General features: G+C 38.6%; 1 protein-coding gene and 1 pseudogene across 6 annotated transcripts in view; one reads left to right on the forward strand and one right to left on the reverse strand.

Annotated features, from left to right (window-relative positions):
• Nucleotides 1-1,901: 1,901 nt before the first annotated feature.
• Nucleotides 1,902-16,715, reverse strand: part of EVA1C (eva-1 homolog C) — an 80,315-nt gene continuing 65,501 nt past the window's right edge. For 5 of the 6 annotated variants that reach the window (XM_020996007.2, XM_020996001.2, XM_020996002.2 and 2 more), the window contains 2 exons: nt 14,955-15,044; nt 1,902-2,512 (listed from right to left, as the gene is read on the reverse strand). In XM_020996007.2, the coding sequence (XP_020851666.1) occupies nt 2,139-2,512; nt 14,955-15,044 (464 nt within the window). In that variant the 3' untranslated portion in view covers nt 1,902-2,138. The remainder of the gene's footprint in view (nt 2,513-14,954; nt 15,045-16,715) is intronic. The other variant, XM_020996005.2, reaches the window with a different exon arrangement.
• On the forward strand, nt 13,594-13,692 carry LOC144454634 (U6 spliceosomal RNA; annotated as a pseudogene).

Below are 16,715 nucleotides of genomic sequence, written 5' to 3' on the forward strand. Positions count from 1 at the left end.
TGGGATTTCACACAGAGTTTAGCATGTACCGACTCCCACCTCTACCCCACCCTCTCCTGGAACTCCTCTCTTCCCATAAAAGCTAAGATTGCATAGCTCCAGTCAGTGAGCTAGCATTTACTAAGAACTTGGCAGGTACTATGCTAAGCATTTTTCTTGGTTTTGTTTTATTTTATTTTTTACAATAGTAAAACCAAGTAGAGAGGAACTGGGCTTGCTATAGAGTTGGGGCTCTCTACTAATTCAAAGAAAGGGTTTGGGGGGTAGTTTTTAGACACACACAGCTGTGGATACAGTGTAATTTTTACCCACAACTCAATGAATATGAACAGAAAGAATGTGTTCCTGCCAGCCTACTCTCTCTAGCAAATTGATGTCTGATTATTTTATGTAGCAGCATCAGAACACACTGGTGGAGGAAGCAATATGGTGCAGTGGGAAAAGTGCTATACTGAGTATCAGAAGATACTGCTTTGAATCCTAGCTCATTCTTACTTTTATGAATCCATTAACTGCTCTGGGCCTCAGTTTCCTCTTCTGTAAAACAAGGAGGGGGAGGTAGAGTAGATGATTTCTAAAGGCAGTTATAGTTCTAAATTTAGGCTTATGTAGCTCCTCTAATATCAGATAGGCAGGGAAGAGCCTGCAGGGAGGCTGCTCTGCGTCAGTCCACACAACAAAGAGCTGCTGGGACCTTTTCATCTCCTTGAGACTGAGAAGAATTTGCCCTCTCCCCAGCTGCTGTGATGGATATGTGGGAAATACCAAATGTTTCCTTCTAACTGTAAGAGAAACAGAGCTTCCCTCAGGTTCTCTAGGGCAAGAATTCCCCTATCTTTCATTTTCCCCTCCACACTTTGGCTGGATTTCATTTAGGGTGACCATCTACAAGAACCTTCTGCTACTTGTTCCAGCAGATTTTATAAGCAGGGAATAGCAAAAAGAACTTTAGAACTAAAGGAGACTAGTAATCTCATCTGTCTAATCCCTTCCTTTTTGTACTTGATCAAACAGACCTACTGAGGTTATGTGAGTTGTCACAGAGCTAGTTAATAAGGACAATCGCAGGATCACAGAAATGGAAAGGATCTCAGAAGCTGGTATGCCCCAAACTTTGGATGTATTCACTCAACCAGCATTTGTTAAGCACCTACTATGTGCCAAGATACTGTGCTAAACCATGGGAATTCAATGAGAAAAGAATTTAGTTACATCTAGGTGGTACAGTGGTTAGCACACTGGACCTGGAGTCAGAAAGACCTAAGTTCACATCTAGCCTCGGATATCACTAACTGTGTGACCCTCGGCAAGTCACTTAACCTGTCTGCTTCAGTTTCTTCATCTAAAATGGGGGTACTTGACCTTCCAGGGTTGTTCTGATAAAATGAAATAATATTTGTAAAGTGCTTTGTAAAGCTTAAAACTCTATATAAATGTCATTATCACTTATCTTAAATGGCTTATCTTAAACTATTATTAACCAACATAATTAATAATAATATGATTATTATTAACCTCTTCTACACAACTGATCCTCCTACTTCTACATCAACTCAGTACTAAAGCCCAGGTCTGCTGACTCTCAATACAGAACTCTTTAATCTTGCTTAATATGCTATGACTCATCTCTGGCCATTGCTTACTCTGACCTTCTGTAATTGGGTTACTTCTTATTATTCCTGCTAGGATTATGGAAAGAACAACAACTTGATGTTCTGTTAAAAGAAGTACATACGTTAAAATAGAATTAGATGAAAGAGAATGATGAAATCTAATGCTGGCAAACACCTTATCTAAGTTCCTATTTACTATCCTGGTTTCTTCATTGTTTTTGGTTTGTTTTTTTTAAGGTGCAAGGCTATTTCAGGAACTTCAATGTATAAGTAAACACAATTAAGGAATACTTTCCCCCTTATCCTTTATTCTGGAACATGCTTCATGGTACCAAATAATTAAAATCATTCCTTTTTATTATCTTTTTTTCCCCATTTCACTAACATTGGGTGTTGTTGCAAATTTGCCTTCACAGAAGGTACAAATGATATAGACCTTAAGGAGGATTTTGAAATCTCACCCTTCTCACACTGGCAATCCTCCCTCCACCCTCATCCACATACTCCTTGGTCCACATTTGGTTTTCAATAATACTGATCCATATTTCTCGGAGAAGAGGTATCCAAACCACTGTTCATCCATATCTCCTGAATGATCTGATCTCTGCGCTCTATCCTTTCTGCCATCTCAGCAGCTTCCGCAGAACTATACACAGGGTAAGAAGTCCGGAAAAATCCTGTCATTTCATCTGGAAAGTCTGAGTCTGAAGAATCTTCCACTTCTTCATCCTCACTGTCCTCCTCTGCCTTGCTGATTTCTGGCACTAAGAGTTTCTTCTTCTGATTTAGTTTCTGGAAGTCTTTGGTGCATGATACTCTGATCACCACAGCAAACAGGGTGATGATTAAACCAATGCAAACACTGGACACAAACAGCAGAGCAGCTCTTTCAGAGTGAGCTGAGGAAAGAAACATGAAAGAAAAAAAAGGTGAAGATCTTGGTCGTTCAGAAAAAGGTGAAGAAATAGCATCAATAACTTCAGTCCTTAAAACACTTAATTGCATATCTATTTATTTAAGTAATCCTGGTCTAAACCTCTGACTTTACAGATGAAAAAACAGAGGTCCACAGAGGTGAGGGGAATCATCCTGGGTCAGTCACACAGCTAGCTAGTGGAAATCCTGAGAACGTAATCCAGGTTTCTTCATTTTTACCACTAGATCTTACCTTCTAGGAAATTGTATTACAGAAGAATAACAAAGAACTCTGATTCTGTTTATTGTGTACCTCCTGAGAGAGTGAGTTGATGGTTTAAAAAAACACACATACAACACAACACATAAATAAACATTTTTGAGAATTGGTAAATTTCCTATTCTTGCAAGTCATCTAAGTGATGTAAGCTAGACTTACTAAATCTAAAACTGTCACATTCAATTCTTTGTTGTCAATGTTGTTATCATCCTGTTATTGGATTGAAATATGTTTATTACTGTCATGGTTGCCTCTAATGTTGTTGTGTAGCCAGTTAGTCATGTCTGACTCTTTATGACCCCACTTGGGGTTTTCAATGGCAAAGATATCGGCAATGCCATTTCCTTCTCCAGCTCATCTTACAGATGAGGAATGAAGGCAAACAAAGTTAACTGACTTGCCTAGGGTCACACAGCTACTAAGTGTCTGAGGCTGGATTTGAACTCAGGTACTCCCAACTCCAGGACTGGCATTCTATCCACCGTGCCACCTACCTGCCTATTGCCTCTAATAGTATAGCTTATCCTTATCACTAAGGCAGTGATACCCACTCCGAGCTAATTCCCCCAACTCACAACACTGCATCTTCAGTGGGGCAATTTCGACCTTAGGATGTAGGATACCCTTGTGGATGGCTAACCTTCTACCACTATGATAAGCCAATAAGCCCATAGAGGGGCACTTCCCTTTAAAAATCAGCCAGTAGATGCAATTAGCTTTTAGAAAAGGCATCTACCCAAACATCAAATTAAGAAAAGTAGTTATAAAGCAGTTTCCCCTAAATCCTAGGATGTACTCTCCCACACACAGAATCCGCAAGGGAATGTGTGAGAACAAACTTAAATACGGTGGCAGTTAAGGCATACATGCAGGGAATTCCTGTGGGCAAGCAACTTAGGAACAGCAGGGTCTTGATAGCTTTTCTTTCTCTTGGGATTCCTCATGAAGTTCATTGTGAAGGGGATGCACTGACATTGGTGATAGCCAAGTTGCTCCACTGCGAGGCTGGGGTAGCTCCTTACAAAGCACAGAATCTTTACTGGATGAGGGCTTAGCTGGGCTTGTGGCACTAGGGCTGGATGGGTCAGCATGTTGCTGGGCTAAGTCAAGGAGGTCACCTAGCTGCTGAGCTGGCACCTCATCCATCTTGACTGATGTCAGGATGGGACGGGAAGATTGCTCTGCCATCAGGAAGCCACCAGAGAGCTGAGACAGTCTGGACCAGGCAGGTTCTTCTGCTGTTTGATGGCCAGATTAGGCCTGGCAGGGCTAAACTTATTAGGCAAATAATACCAGAGAAGCCTAGGTCATAAAGCCGATGCACTATCTTCCTTGAGTTCCCATCAAATAAATCAATTGTCCGAGGCTCATGAGGGGTCAAGTGCTAACAGACTAGGCAGGGCAGATTTCTTCATTGCTGTTGGGCTCTTCATAGTATGCGGTATCTCTGCTGGATGGGTTGATCCACTCTACTCCCTGTGGCAGGTCTATAGTCTCTGCCATTTCCAGTGTGACATCCACTCTGAGCTAACTCCCCCAACTCACAAAGTTGTATCTCCATGGGCTGATGAGCCCACATAGGAGCACTTCCCCAAAAATCAGTCCGTATATAAAATCAACTTTTAGAAAAGGCCACAGAGTAGGACAGAAAGAGCTCCCAGGTAGGGATCTTGTAAAGATAAGATTACATCTACAATGGATTACCAGGACACTAAAACTGATGATGCCAAAGATTGAGGGAGACGGTAGAGAGTAACAACAACTGCTTATTCAAATCGCCAATGGTGCTGAGGGAAGGAGAGAGGGAACTAGCTCAAGAACAAAATCTTAATAGAAGAACTGAGGATGAAAATATGTATAAACTAAAAACAAACAAATAAAAAATCACTGAACACAATCAAGAAATACTATGGCTTAAGAAAGCCCAAGAGGTAAGAAGAAAGTATTGCCATAATAATTATACGCAGACCCCTTGAGTAAAAAATTTCTTGGCCACAGGAACTATAAGAGTGGTTAGAAGAAATGAAGCAAAAATAATAAATGAAATTTGAGTTCAGGAGGAAAAAACATGGAAGGAGAATAAATAGTTTGGAATGGAAATTGGTAAGTAGTGAACTTCCCAAGTAGTGAACTTCCTAAAAATCAGAATGAAGAAAGCAGAACTCAATGATTCCATGAGACAACCACAAATATAGAACAAAATAATGAGATTTTTTAAAAAGTAGAAAATATAAGGTAGCTACTATCACAATAATTGATCTGGGAAAAAAAGGTCAAAAAAGTTAAGAATAATCATATTCCCCCAAAATGATGACTAAATAAAAATCTGGACACCATATTTTGAAAAATCACGTAAGAAAACTGCCTACATCTATCAGAACAACAGAAAAATGAAAAATGAAAGACCTCACTAATCACTTCTTCAAAGAAAATCAACCTAAAAATACCCAAGAAAGTCATATCCAAAAAATACCCAAGAACGTCTAGAGCTTCCAAGTCAAAGAAAACATACTATGAACAACCAAAAAAGAGTTCCAGAATGCACAAGGCTTGGCTGCTACTACTACAATGGAAAGAAAATCTAAGCACATGATATCTGAAAAGGCAAGATAAAGATTTAGAAAAAAAATAATATACCTTTAAGTATAATCCCTGCAAGGAGAAAAATGTATCAGTAATACAGGAGAATTTTCAAGTCCTGCTGATGAAAGACCAGAGCTGAATAAAAATGGTAAAAAGCAACTGAAGGACTCAAGCAATACCTAGGAAGGTAATCATATTCAAGTAATTAAAAGGGGCTAAACTATGATGAAGTGTTTACATTCTAATAGAGGGAGAGAAGACAAGTGTTCCTGAAGAATGTTAATATTTTCAAGGGGCACAGAGCTAGTTAAATAAGAAAAAAAAATAGAGCCTGGGTATAGCAATGTTAGTTTTAAGGGAAGAAATAAAAGGGAGAGGAAAAGGAACATGGTAAGGAAGAATTGAAAAAAAGTAAGTATACATACATGGAAGAAAAGGTAAAGGAATGAGCATCATACAAAGCTCACTCTTACCTGAACCAGACAAAAGAGATTTGAACAAAAGAAGTTCCTTACATACATATGTGCGAATAGACACACACACACACACACACACCCCCTAGTGTAAAAAAAAATTAACTCAGCAGACAGACAGGTAACAACAAGGAGATAAGAGAGAGAGACTATAGAATAAAGTAAGGAATAGTTACAAGCAAAACAAATCTCTACTTCTGAAGGTTGATCATAAAGGCTGATTAAAGGCAAAGAAAACATAGGGTAAGATCTGGGCATCTCTGTTTAGGCTTGGTGAAGAGAGAAGGGATAACAGTGTTAAGAAAAGATGACTTCAACTATAGCTGACTAATGTTTATCAAATTCCTTCTCTTTCTCCATTCTCTTTTTCTTTGTAAAGAGGGGAACAGGAGGAAAAGAGGAAAAAGCATAAGGGTTGGAAAAAGTGCTTGAAGCTAAATACATAATTAACAAGTATAGTAGTGAATGTGAATGGGATGGACTTACCAATAAAATGGAGAAATGTGGCAGAATCAGTTAGAAAGCAGAATCTAATAGTATGCTGTTTACAAGAAACACACATGTAACACCAATATTGCCACAGAATTAAAATGAGAGGTGGGAGTACAGGGATCAATCATGATTACAAAAAAGCAAAAGTAAAAATGGGTATCATTAAAAGAGATAATCAAGAAAACACTATTCATAAAACATTCAATAAATGAAGTGCAAATAAAGAAAATCACCAGAAAACATTTTGCCCTCTCATGGAGCAAAATAACTTAAATGAAGTAGATAAGTATTTGCAAAAATATAAAATATGCAGATTATAAGAATTTTGTCAAACACTCAAAGAATATAATAAAAATGACAAAAGGGACAGATTCAAAGAGTTCTAAGAGGTCTTATATGCACTGATGCAGAGTAAACAATCAGAAGAATAACAAGGAGAACAATTTACACAGTAACTATAACATTTCAAAGGAAAATATTTGAAAGACTTAAGGAATTTATTCTTAAAAAACAGAAGTTGGCACTGATCATCTACAAGTCACTTAGCTGATATCCTCAACTCAAAGAGAAAATGAACAATTCTGGGGATGCCTCCTAGAATGACAGGCTATCTAACTCAGATCTGAAATAATTATTTCTGGAGCCAGCAAATCCAATATTCTTGAAATACTTTATTCTTGTCTTCCTGAAATAATTTTCATGTACCGAACAATTTTCAATATTTCTTCTCCATACCTGTACGCACACACACACACACACACACACACACACACACACATCTAATCCTGGGGCTATAAGGAAGGCATTCTCTATTTGGTAAGAATACACTTATTGGTTCATAATGTTGAATGAATGACTTAAAATTCATCAGCAATATTATCTGGTTTTCTACCACTTGTGTGGTTTTCCCACTGTTGGAGAAATTAGGCAGGAGTGGTAAGTATAGCAGCCTCCCAGAAGGAGAGTGAATTGTGCAGAATCTCACCCTGATAGGTCCCAAAACTTACAGGCAGTGGGTGCAAATTAGCATTCAGATCTCTACAGTATGACAAAAGCAGAGTCAACTCAATTACCTATACCAGTGAAATCAATTACCTATAAATTTATATTTATATTTGGTTTTGCAATATGCTATTAAACTTCTGTTTTAGGAACTAGGTCACATGACCAACAAGATGAAGGACTAGCCATTTTCTCCAATGTTCACAACCTTTTGACCCCCCTCCAAAATAAGAATTACCAAAACAAAAACAAACCCACCAAGAGCCCTAAGAAGATAACAACCCAATGAGTCAGCAGCAGATACGACTAAGCCTTAAATAGAAGTATGCTAGTAAATGTTTAAGAACCAGCTTGGGGGAGGAGAGGAGGGGAATGCACCCATAACAGTCTTTTAATCTGCATTATTAACATCTTCTCCATCATTTCCTTAAGTCTGGACAATCAATAAATCAAGCCCAGATTTGTAGTGTCTGTGGATTTCTAAGGTATAAGATGTTCACACTAAAAATTTAACCATCAGCTATTGGAAACCAGTACAAAATGGATCCAATAAATCTCTACTATGCAGTTTAAAACAACAACATCACAACAGAGGACCACTTCTTTCCAAAAGTACAAGGGAGACAAGGTTGAAAGTGGAATTTTAATGGAAGTACTGAAGGGGAAGGAACAAGTCTGAAACACTGTGGACTAAAACTCTTAACAACCGCATACAGGGGAACCAATGTTTTCTTGTGGGACTAAATCAAAGAATGGGAGGATATATAAAAGCAGGGAGAGGAGGAAGACGAGAGGGCAATGTGGGATGTATGCTAATCAAGTCAATAGTAAACAAATGAAGGGAAAATAATGTTTGTAGTTCTCTCAAGAACAGGGGCTATGGGAGAATGGCTGAGGTGGCAAAGAGAGGTATTGAAACAGGGAAATAAAGGGGAAAATCTCAATTCAAAGGAAGAAGGAGGTCCCACTGAAGAATGCTCCCATGGAACAGGAGAAAAATATTCTATAATAGAAGATGGGGATCTTACAATGGATGTAATCTACAGAGATCTGGTGCTTAGAAAAATCATTATGTCTATGAGAGTGTTGTGCCTCCATGGACAGACAGTGTCGTATTTCAGAAGAAGGGGAAAGAGAACCCCTGGGGAACAATTGATATCCAGAAGATGGGAGGGCATAGACCCAGAGAAGGGAAATTATCATGAACTGCACAATCAGGGACATAGGAAAATTCCCTCCATACAGCATATTTTTATTACTCTCTAACTCTTCCAGAAATCGCTATTTTTAAGAATGAGGCAAAAAATAAAAGGAAAGAGGTTAAGATCTACAAAACAATAACACAGAAATTGTTTAAAAGATGGAACTTAATTCCACGAAAAACACAGAAGCTGAAGAAGAAATAAATAAGCACGAAGACCTTGAATCAAAGAATAAAACGCTAAACAAAAAGAGAACTAATAAAAAGGATAAGGGAAAGGAATATTTCTTTAGAAAAAGATGCAGAAAATTAAAAAAAAAAGCTAACCAAAGTTGAAGGAGAGGAGAAGTAGGGGATTTTACCTTATGGTTTAACTTAAAGAAAAAAAGGGAAGACTTAGATAACTAGATAAAAGGAAGAAAGAAAAAAGGAATTAATGTTAAGCAAAATTCCAAAACTAGGGAAAGGGGTGACAAATAGGAGGGGGGATATAGAACGTTGAGGGTAAGGGGAAAATTCTGTGGGAATAGGCTTGCCTTCAAGCAGATTAAGCAAAAACAAAAATAGACAAAGTATTCTCTTCACAGAGGAAGAGGAACAACACCACTCCCTCCCCCCATCAAAAAAATCCTAATTCAAGAACTTATATTTATTTGAGAATGGATATGTCTCGTACCCAAGGAATTAACTTCATACAAAATAACAGTCACACTATAAAGAAGGATTGAGGAAAAGCAGACAAGCTTGCTAATATCCTCACCTGAAGCCAATCAATTAAAGCTGGCAGACCTCACTATGCTGGGGACAGAAAGCATGGTTTCTTCTATGGTTTCAAGGTTCTGGAAGTGTTTTAGCTGTCCTCCCTCAAACCCACCAAAGGAAAAGGGTTTAGTAATTGTATTTAGGTTTCCAAAAGCATCCCTGAAGCATCCCTGTTTTCAGCGTAAATAGAAAGAGCCAATTGTCTAAAAGAAAAAGCAAGTAATGAAGCAGAATAGGTGTTATCAGAATATGAAGACACAGTTTTCTGAAGATAAGCTACCATAAAGTGAATCTACCTACAGAGAACTGAGAGGTTTTTCTTCATTGCTTTTTAATAAATTTACTGAATTTGCTAGTGAACTGCCCTTTCAAATCCTCTTCCTTTACCTTATTTCTACTGGCAAGCTTCAGGGTCTTCTATAAAACTTTGATCTAAAATGATATCCAGGAATAAAAATGTGTTTACTGACCAAATGCCAACTCAAACTCTCTGGAGAATACTGCTCTTCACTCACCAGGAAAACAACTTGAAAGTTGATTTAAATAGTCAAGGAGAGAGCAGTTTATTAAACATTTTTTCTCTATCTTTCAGTCCATACTACTTTGTTCCAGGGAACAGTAGTCTTGATTAAAGGTCACTGGATGGAATAGATGCTTCTCACATGGAGCTATGGCTCTTCTATTTCCCATGTAGCTGTACTGCCTATTAGACTCGGCAGGGCAATGGCGTTTTGACTCATCTATTCACTCAGTTTATCTTCAGTCCCAAGTCTTTCCTGCTCATTCTCATTTTTTTTCATGGCTCCATCCTTTTATTGCCTTCTTCCTCTATCTTCTCTCATTATACATATGAGAGCCAGCTACCCAATTCTCAAAGTCCTTCCCAAGAAGTAGCCCTGAATTTGTCACATTCTTCTGAGTTTATGAACCCTGGCTCAGAATATCCAGGCCTTTCAATATAGACACAACTGCTTTCAGGCAGCAATAACTGAAACATCCCTTCTGAGTTATTTGCCAATTTATTCTCACTTGCAGGTGGGGGTCCCCAGAGAGTGGCTGCTATCTTGGATTCTACCCCATGAATGACTATTCCTGTTATTCAACCTTCACTTTTGAAGAGGACCAATGACACCATGACTGATGTCTTGACTTTCACATGAATTGGATGTAAGTGAGGCAGAGTTGCACAAAGTCATCCGTCTCACTCTCTCTTCCAGAGTCACTGAAGTCCATTGGCAGGATGAAAGTTAAGGTGTTCCAAATGATACAGTAGGTAACCTCATCATCTTTAATGTTTGATCAAGCTCTAAGTGCTCTACAGTGCCTGCTTCAGCCACTTTCATGGCCCTTGGAACAAATTGTTCTCATCCTCCCATTCCACAGGGGAAGTCTTCACATGGTTGGGGTAGACATCCCCCTAACTCACTGATGGGTTTGAGATCTGTCAGTTACCCTTAACCTGGCTTAGCCTCTCTGCCAAAACAGTTTTACCAGGATGTGGCTGCTGTGCACACTACAGCTTTTTGGAGCCACAGGTGAGAGTTGGGTGACAGGTGGACACCAAAGGTAGATGAGCAGCCCTGAAAAGGACTCAGAAAGCCTCACAGCAGAGGTGCTACTTCTCCCTGAACACTCCATACACCCCCTACCTGGGACTGTATGTACCCACTCTTGCTAGACTATTTTAGTAGTCTCCTGTCTAGTTACCTGGTCATGAGTTTCTTCTCAGTCCATGAGTCAGCAAACATTTATTAAAAGTAAATACTATATGCTAGGTACTGTGCACTTGTCATACGAGGAAAGATTAAAAAAAAAAACTTTCCCTCCCCTCAAGGAGATTACATTCTCTTGCTGGCTACTCCCACTATGGTACCACTATGGTACAGAATTAATGAGCTTTTATCAAAAGCCATTAGTCAAATAGCATAACAAACAGTATCACAAAAATATCTCCCCTAAACCTGAGGCACAATCTCCCCCACACAAACAGCATCCACACATGTGTGGGGTACACATGTGGCAAAGAGTAATTCACAAGCCCCGGTGCCACACAACCTAGAAGTCATTTCTCTCTCCACAGACTCCTTATGATTTTCCATTTCAGGGCAGAGTTTCTGCTAGGTGGGTAGGTCAGCTGGACTACCAGGGTCTGCTTCCTTTTTGACTCCAGAGCTGGTATTCTTCTCTTCCATTTCTGTCCTTGGGTATGTGTCTCTGCTCTCTGCTCTATACATTGTCTCCTACTGGTCCACTAGCTCCCATAACTCGGTCAATGGTGGAGGGAAGGGCAGATTATATGCATTTCATAGATACATCTTCTTTACACATTCAAACTTCATCAAGTGTGACTACAATCTGAGGTGGGGAGGAAAACTCTCTCCCTTACATAATAAACCACATTTCTTTAATAACAATTTACATTTGTATAGTGCTTGATACTTGAAAGTTTATGAAGTGTTTTCCTAATAAGAAACCTGTGAAGCAGATTGTGAAGTTGGATATTTCTCCATCTTATAGATGAGGAAACTTACATGATTTGCCCATGGTCACAGAACTCATAGATGTTGGATTTGGGATTTGAACCCAGGTGTTTGGAATCTAACACCAGCACTCCTTCTGACCCTACTCTGCCTCCTACACACCCCATGACTCACTATCTATCAGAAGGAGGAAGTTCTGCTCCAAACAACAGAAAATGTCTGACTGAGGAGGTTACAAAACAGAGACCAATGACATATTCTGCTTACTTGGTAGAAGTTTATTTAAATGAAGCCCATTTATAAAAAAGGCAGAAATGTGGTCTCTGAGGATCAATGCATAGACGGCACATTCCCTTCTCATACAACACAACACTTAGACACAGAAAAGTAAAGCAACTTTTCAAGGTCACTATGACATTTAGTGGCTCTAATCATCCTAGAGCTTATGGATACCCAACCCCCACTACTGTGCTTAACATAAATGAGCTTTTCATGCTGAATTAATGTAGCTAAAACCTTACATAATGAATTAAGCAATCTCTCTGTCTCTCTCCATCTCCCTCCCCCTTCCTCTTCTCTGTCTGATATTGTATCTATGTTTGGTTGGAGCTTGAAAATATAAATGTAAATAAACATAAATATAAATGAAAATATAAAGACAATTATCTTGCACCACAACAAAATCCAGTAACTTTGTAGCAAGTTTTATTTTATAACTATAGATAGCACACAAGAGGGCCACCTTACATATTACATTACTCCATACCAAGTTGTAAAGAAAAGTAGTTTTTTGTATTTACATTATCTGCTTAGAAAGTTTCAATGGTGCCTTTCCTCCAAGAACAATGCAGAGCAGAGTCACTGCTGGGAAATTCTGCAACTACAATACATACGACAAACAGTGCCCAGGGGACGCTGCACAAAGCAGGCTCTCAGTTGAGGGGTCCAGGGAGTAAGCTAGAGCAGCGGAATAGCTCACTCTAATCCACTATCTGGTCTTTTACTTTAATCATTCTTGCAAATTAATTTCTAATTGCTATTCTTTTTTCTGAAGGATTTCAAATTGGATACGTTTGGGCAAAGCCCCAATGACCTAATCTTTCTTACATCTCTAATAAAGAGTAACTTTGAAATTCTAGGAGCAATAATAGTGGTATTTCTACATAATGCTATATTTTGAAAATTATCAGGGAGAGAGGGAATACTAAGATTTGGAACTGGAATGGGGAGAGAAGGAGAAAACCTATAGGGGGAAAATAATCATGCAGAATTTCTTATGCCAATATATGAAACTGAGGGAGTCTTAGAAGTCTAAGATTAATTGCAATATTTCCCATAATTGAACCATTTTATTAAGACTTTTCTCCTTAGAAGTCTTGTTCCTTACTATTGTCGCTCTGGGCATTGTGGGTAAAGCACTGGGCCTGAAGTCAGGACTCATCTTCATGAGTTCAAATCTTGCCTCAATATTTACTAGCTGTATGATCCTGGGTAAGTCACCTAAACCTGCCTGGCTCAGTTTCCTGATCTGTAAAATCTGCTGGAGAGGGAAATGGCAAACCACTCTCCTGTCTTGCCAAGAAAACCCCAAATGGGATCACAAAGAGGCAGACATGACTGAAATGACTTACAGCTCTATTTGCTTTGAATATTAATGTCAAAATATAGCCAAAACATTAATGACAAATAATGCCATCCAAAAATTAAGTTCAGGCTGACAGTTCTCGAATTTTTTATTATATATCAATGATACTGCTAAATTGGGGGTATAATTTATATGTTTAAAAATCATGCTTTAAAAGCAACACATATATTAAATGAATGATACAGAGGAGATCAGAATGACTCCTGCATAAAGATGGCACAAATTTACAAAATGTTCCATATCTTTAAATAAAAATTACCTCTTTGTTCATGGCAGAGGACTATTAGGACAGAATGTGGTACACAGTCAGACACGGTCATTGAATTAGGAGGTTTTTGCTTAACTGTTACTCTTTGCCACAAAAGAGGGTTCATTTAGGAGTTTTTCTCCTAGAAATTACTGTGGTGTAAAGGTGAAATATATTAATAAAACATATTTTTTCCATTTAATAGTATTTTATTTTTTCCAATTACATGCAAAGATCATTTTCAACATTCACTTTTACAAGATTGAGTTACAAAATTTTTTTTCCCTCCCTCTCCTTCCCCCTCCCCCAAAACAGCATGCAATCTGATATAGGCTATACATGTACAATCATATTAAACTATTTCCACATTAGTCATCTAAGCAAACTATATTTTTAAAAATTAAGGAAGAGAATCAGGCATTATGAAAACAAATTGGTGTAAAGCTCCAAAATGTGGTCATTTAAAAAGTGAGCAGGTAGGGTGCTGTCACAGAATGTTCATTCACTGAAGAAAATTGGCAGCAAGACTACCCTAAGCTATAAATTTACTGGCCCTTGCTAATTCAGAAGACTTGAGTCTGACTGATTCTTGAAGAGGCTTAATAAGGAAAACTGTGGCAGCTCCAAGAAATAACGTTGTTGGTTCAGACACTGAAGCAACCTTGGCACTGCATGACTCTGCCACTGCCACTGGGCTAAAGAAATAAGGTATGGTATCTATCTGGTTCATGAGCTAATCTTCCAACCTGCTGTTCTCCCAGCCATAGTGAAGGGGCTGAATAACCCTACCGTCCATCCCCAATTTTAAGGTTAGTGTGCCATAGTCCTCAAGCTCGTTCTGCTGTTTTAAAGGATAGAAAACAATCTTTGGACCACTGCACCTAAAATGGGTTATTTCATTATAGTATTCTTCTATCGCTCTTCTCTGTTCATTTTCTGATTTACATCTGAATGGTTTGTGGTTTAAGGTTGTGGAAGAAAGACTAAAGGTCAAAGGAAACAATTTGTTCTTTAATTATTCAAATTCAGCTCAGCTAGAGGAAGTGAAATAGACGTTGTTAGAAATTTTCATGTCTGAGTCTTGTGGGCATTTTAAAAATGTAATTATTTTACCAAGATCAAATTCATAAATCATAATTACTAGCAAACCTCTTTGAAATAGGCTTCTAGTTTTTTGCTGTCATTTTAAACAGTGCATTTGTTAGCAAGACTTAGATAAACCCATTAGCACATTGTAGATAACTTCAATTCATCGACCTACCTCTAATGTAAGCAAATGTGGCCAAAGAGTTGCTGACAATAACTCCATCTTTCACCAGAGTCTTTGATTTGCTTGGATCAAAGTTTATATCTGTTTTATGAAGATGTAAGACCAATTAATCACAGTTGATTCACACTACATATACCCATAAGCAATGCTACTAAATCATGATCATTTATATAATATTAAAGACAAAACAAAGCTTCTAACTAAGCTGCAAAGCAACAGTGTCGTCTGCCAGAGTGTCAGGGGACCCTGTAACACATTAGATGACAAGATTTCTAGAGAAACATGTTAGAAAAAGCCACAGGGTTTCACTTTTAAATGGCAGTGATGCTGTAAGCCATTCCTCATCCATTCCATGGCAAGAAATGATGAAAAGAAAAGCATGCATCACATTTGCAAGGTCTATCACAGTGCCTGGCACACAGGAAGCATTTAATAAATGTTCTGTCTGTCCATCTGTCCATCTAGTCTGTCTGTCTGTCTGTCTATCTATCTATCTAGACTGGGAAGGCTGCACACTTTATTAAACCCCCCAGGCTGGACATCCTTAGGGGTTGAGGGAGGGGCAGATCAAAAACAGTCACAAACAAACTCTGCTGTTTACGTCCCTTGACCACAGTTGAAAAGAGTAGTTGTGTTATGTTAGCTTTCTGGTAATGACTGAAAAATTATAAAAATCCAAGTTTAAGAAAAATTATAAAATATTTCTTCCATGACTTTTTAAACAGTTTTTTAATAGATCCTCTAAGATTATAAATGACAGAGAAGGTAGCAACCAGCACCAATAGAGGCAGCTTCCTCCCTGGGAATCTATACTAATGAAGTAACAAATCCAGTCTCTATCCATATCTAATAGGACACCCTTAACGGGCTATGGGTTATGGGGCACTGAAAAGTTGGACAAGGGAGACAAAAGGAAAAAATTGGTGGGAAATATCCTAGTGTTCCATGTTCTTGTGGAGGAAATGGGCTGGACAACAATGGCAGGGATCCCTGTCTAGAGTGTTGGGGGGGGAGTATAAAATATATATATACAAAATAAAAGTATAAAGAAGCTGGTAGAGAATCACAGAAAACACTCTTCTCTGATTCCCCTTGACTTCTCATTTTTCCATGGAGATGTCAAAGGGCCCTCCCCCTCCTATTCCCTGTTCCCCTTCTAGTGGCCCAGAAGAGAGAGAGGTGGTACACCTTTTCAGAGTTCCCATCAAACTATGAGACTTGAGATTTTTGCCTCTGATTTCCTCTACGCTAAGGCTGGTGTTAACACAGGTTAGTTTCATTAGTACTGGGAGATGCTCAGAAACTGAAAGACCAGGTTCTAATCAGTCAAACGATCCTATAAACCCATAGATGTTCTGGAAGAACCTAACTGCTTCTGATGGACCCCTATAGTTACTCTCAGCACATGCAACTATTCACACTGGGTGATGGTCACAAGCAAAACCAAGAGAGAAATGAATAGTGCTTGGCATCTGGCTGAGATTCACAGCTTATAGTATAGTATATATGGGTGGGGCAGCCAAGTAGAGACAGTTCAGGCAAGTTTCATCTCTGCACATATGTACTTCCATTATCTCTGTCCTACAAGAGCCTCTAGCTACCAAAAGCTCAATTTTTTTAAAAGGATGATTTCCTGAAATGCTATCATTTTCATTCAGGAATTCCAGAGGTAGAAATTCCAAACTAGATGAGATATGAAGGCCTGAATCTTTCTTCATCCATGGAAAAAGAAAAAGGAACTAGATAAGATTT

Source organism: Phascolarctos cinereus, unplaced genomic scaffold (genome assembly GCF_003287225.1).
Source record: "Phascolarctos cinereus isolate Bilbo 61053 unplaced genomic scaffold, phaCin_HiC Scaffold_726;HRSCAF=1367, whole genome shotgun sequence".
Classification (NCBI taxonomy): Eukaryota; Metazoa; Chordata; class Mammalia; order Diprotodontia; family Phascolarctidae; genus Phascolarctos; species Phascolarctos cinereus.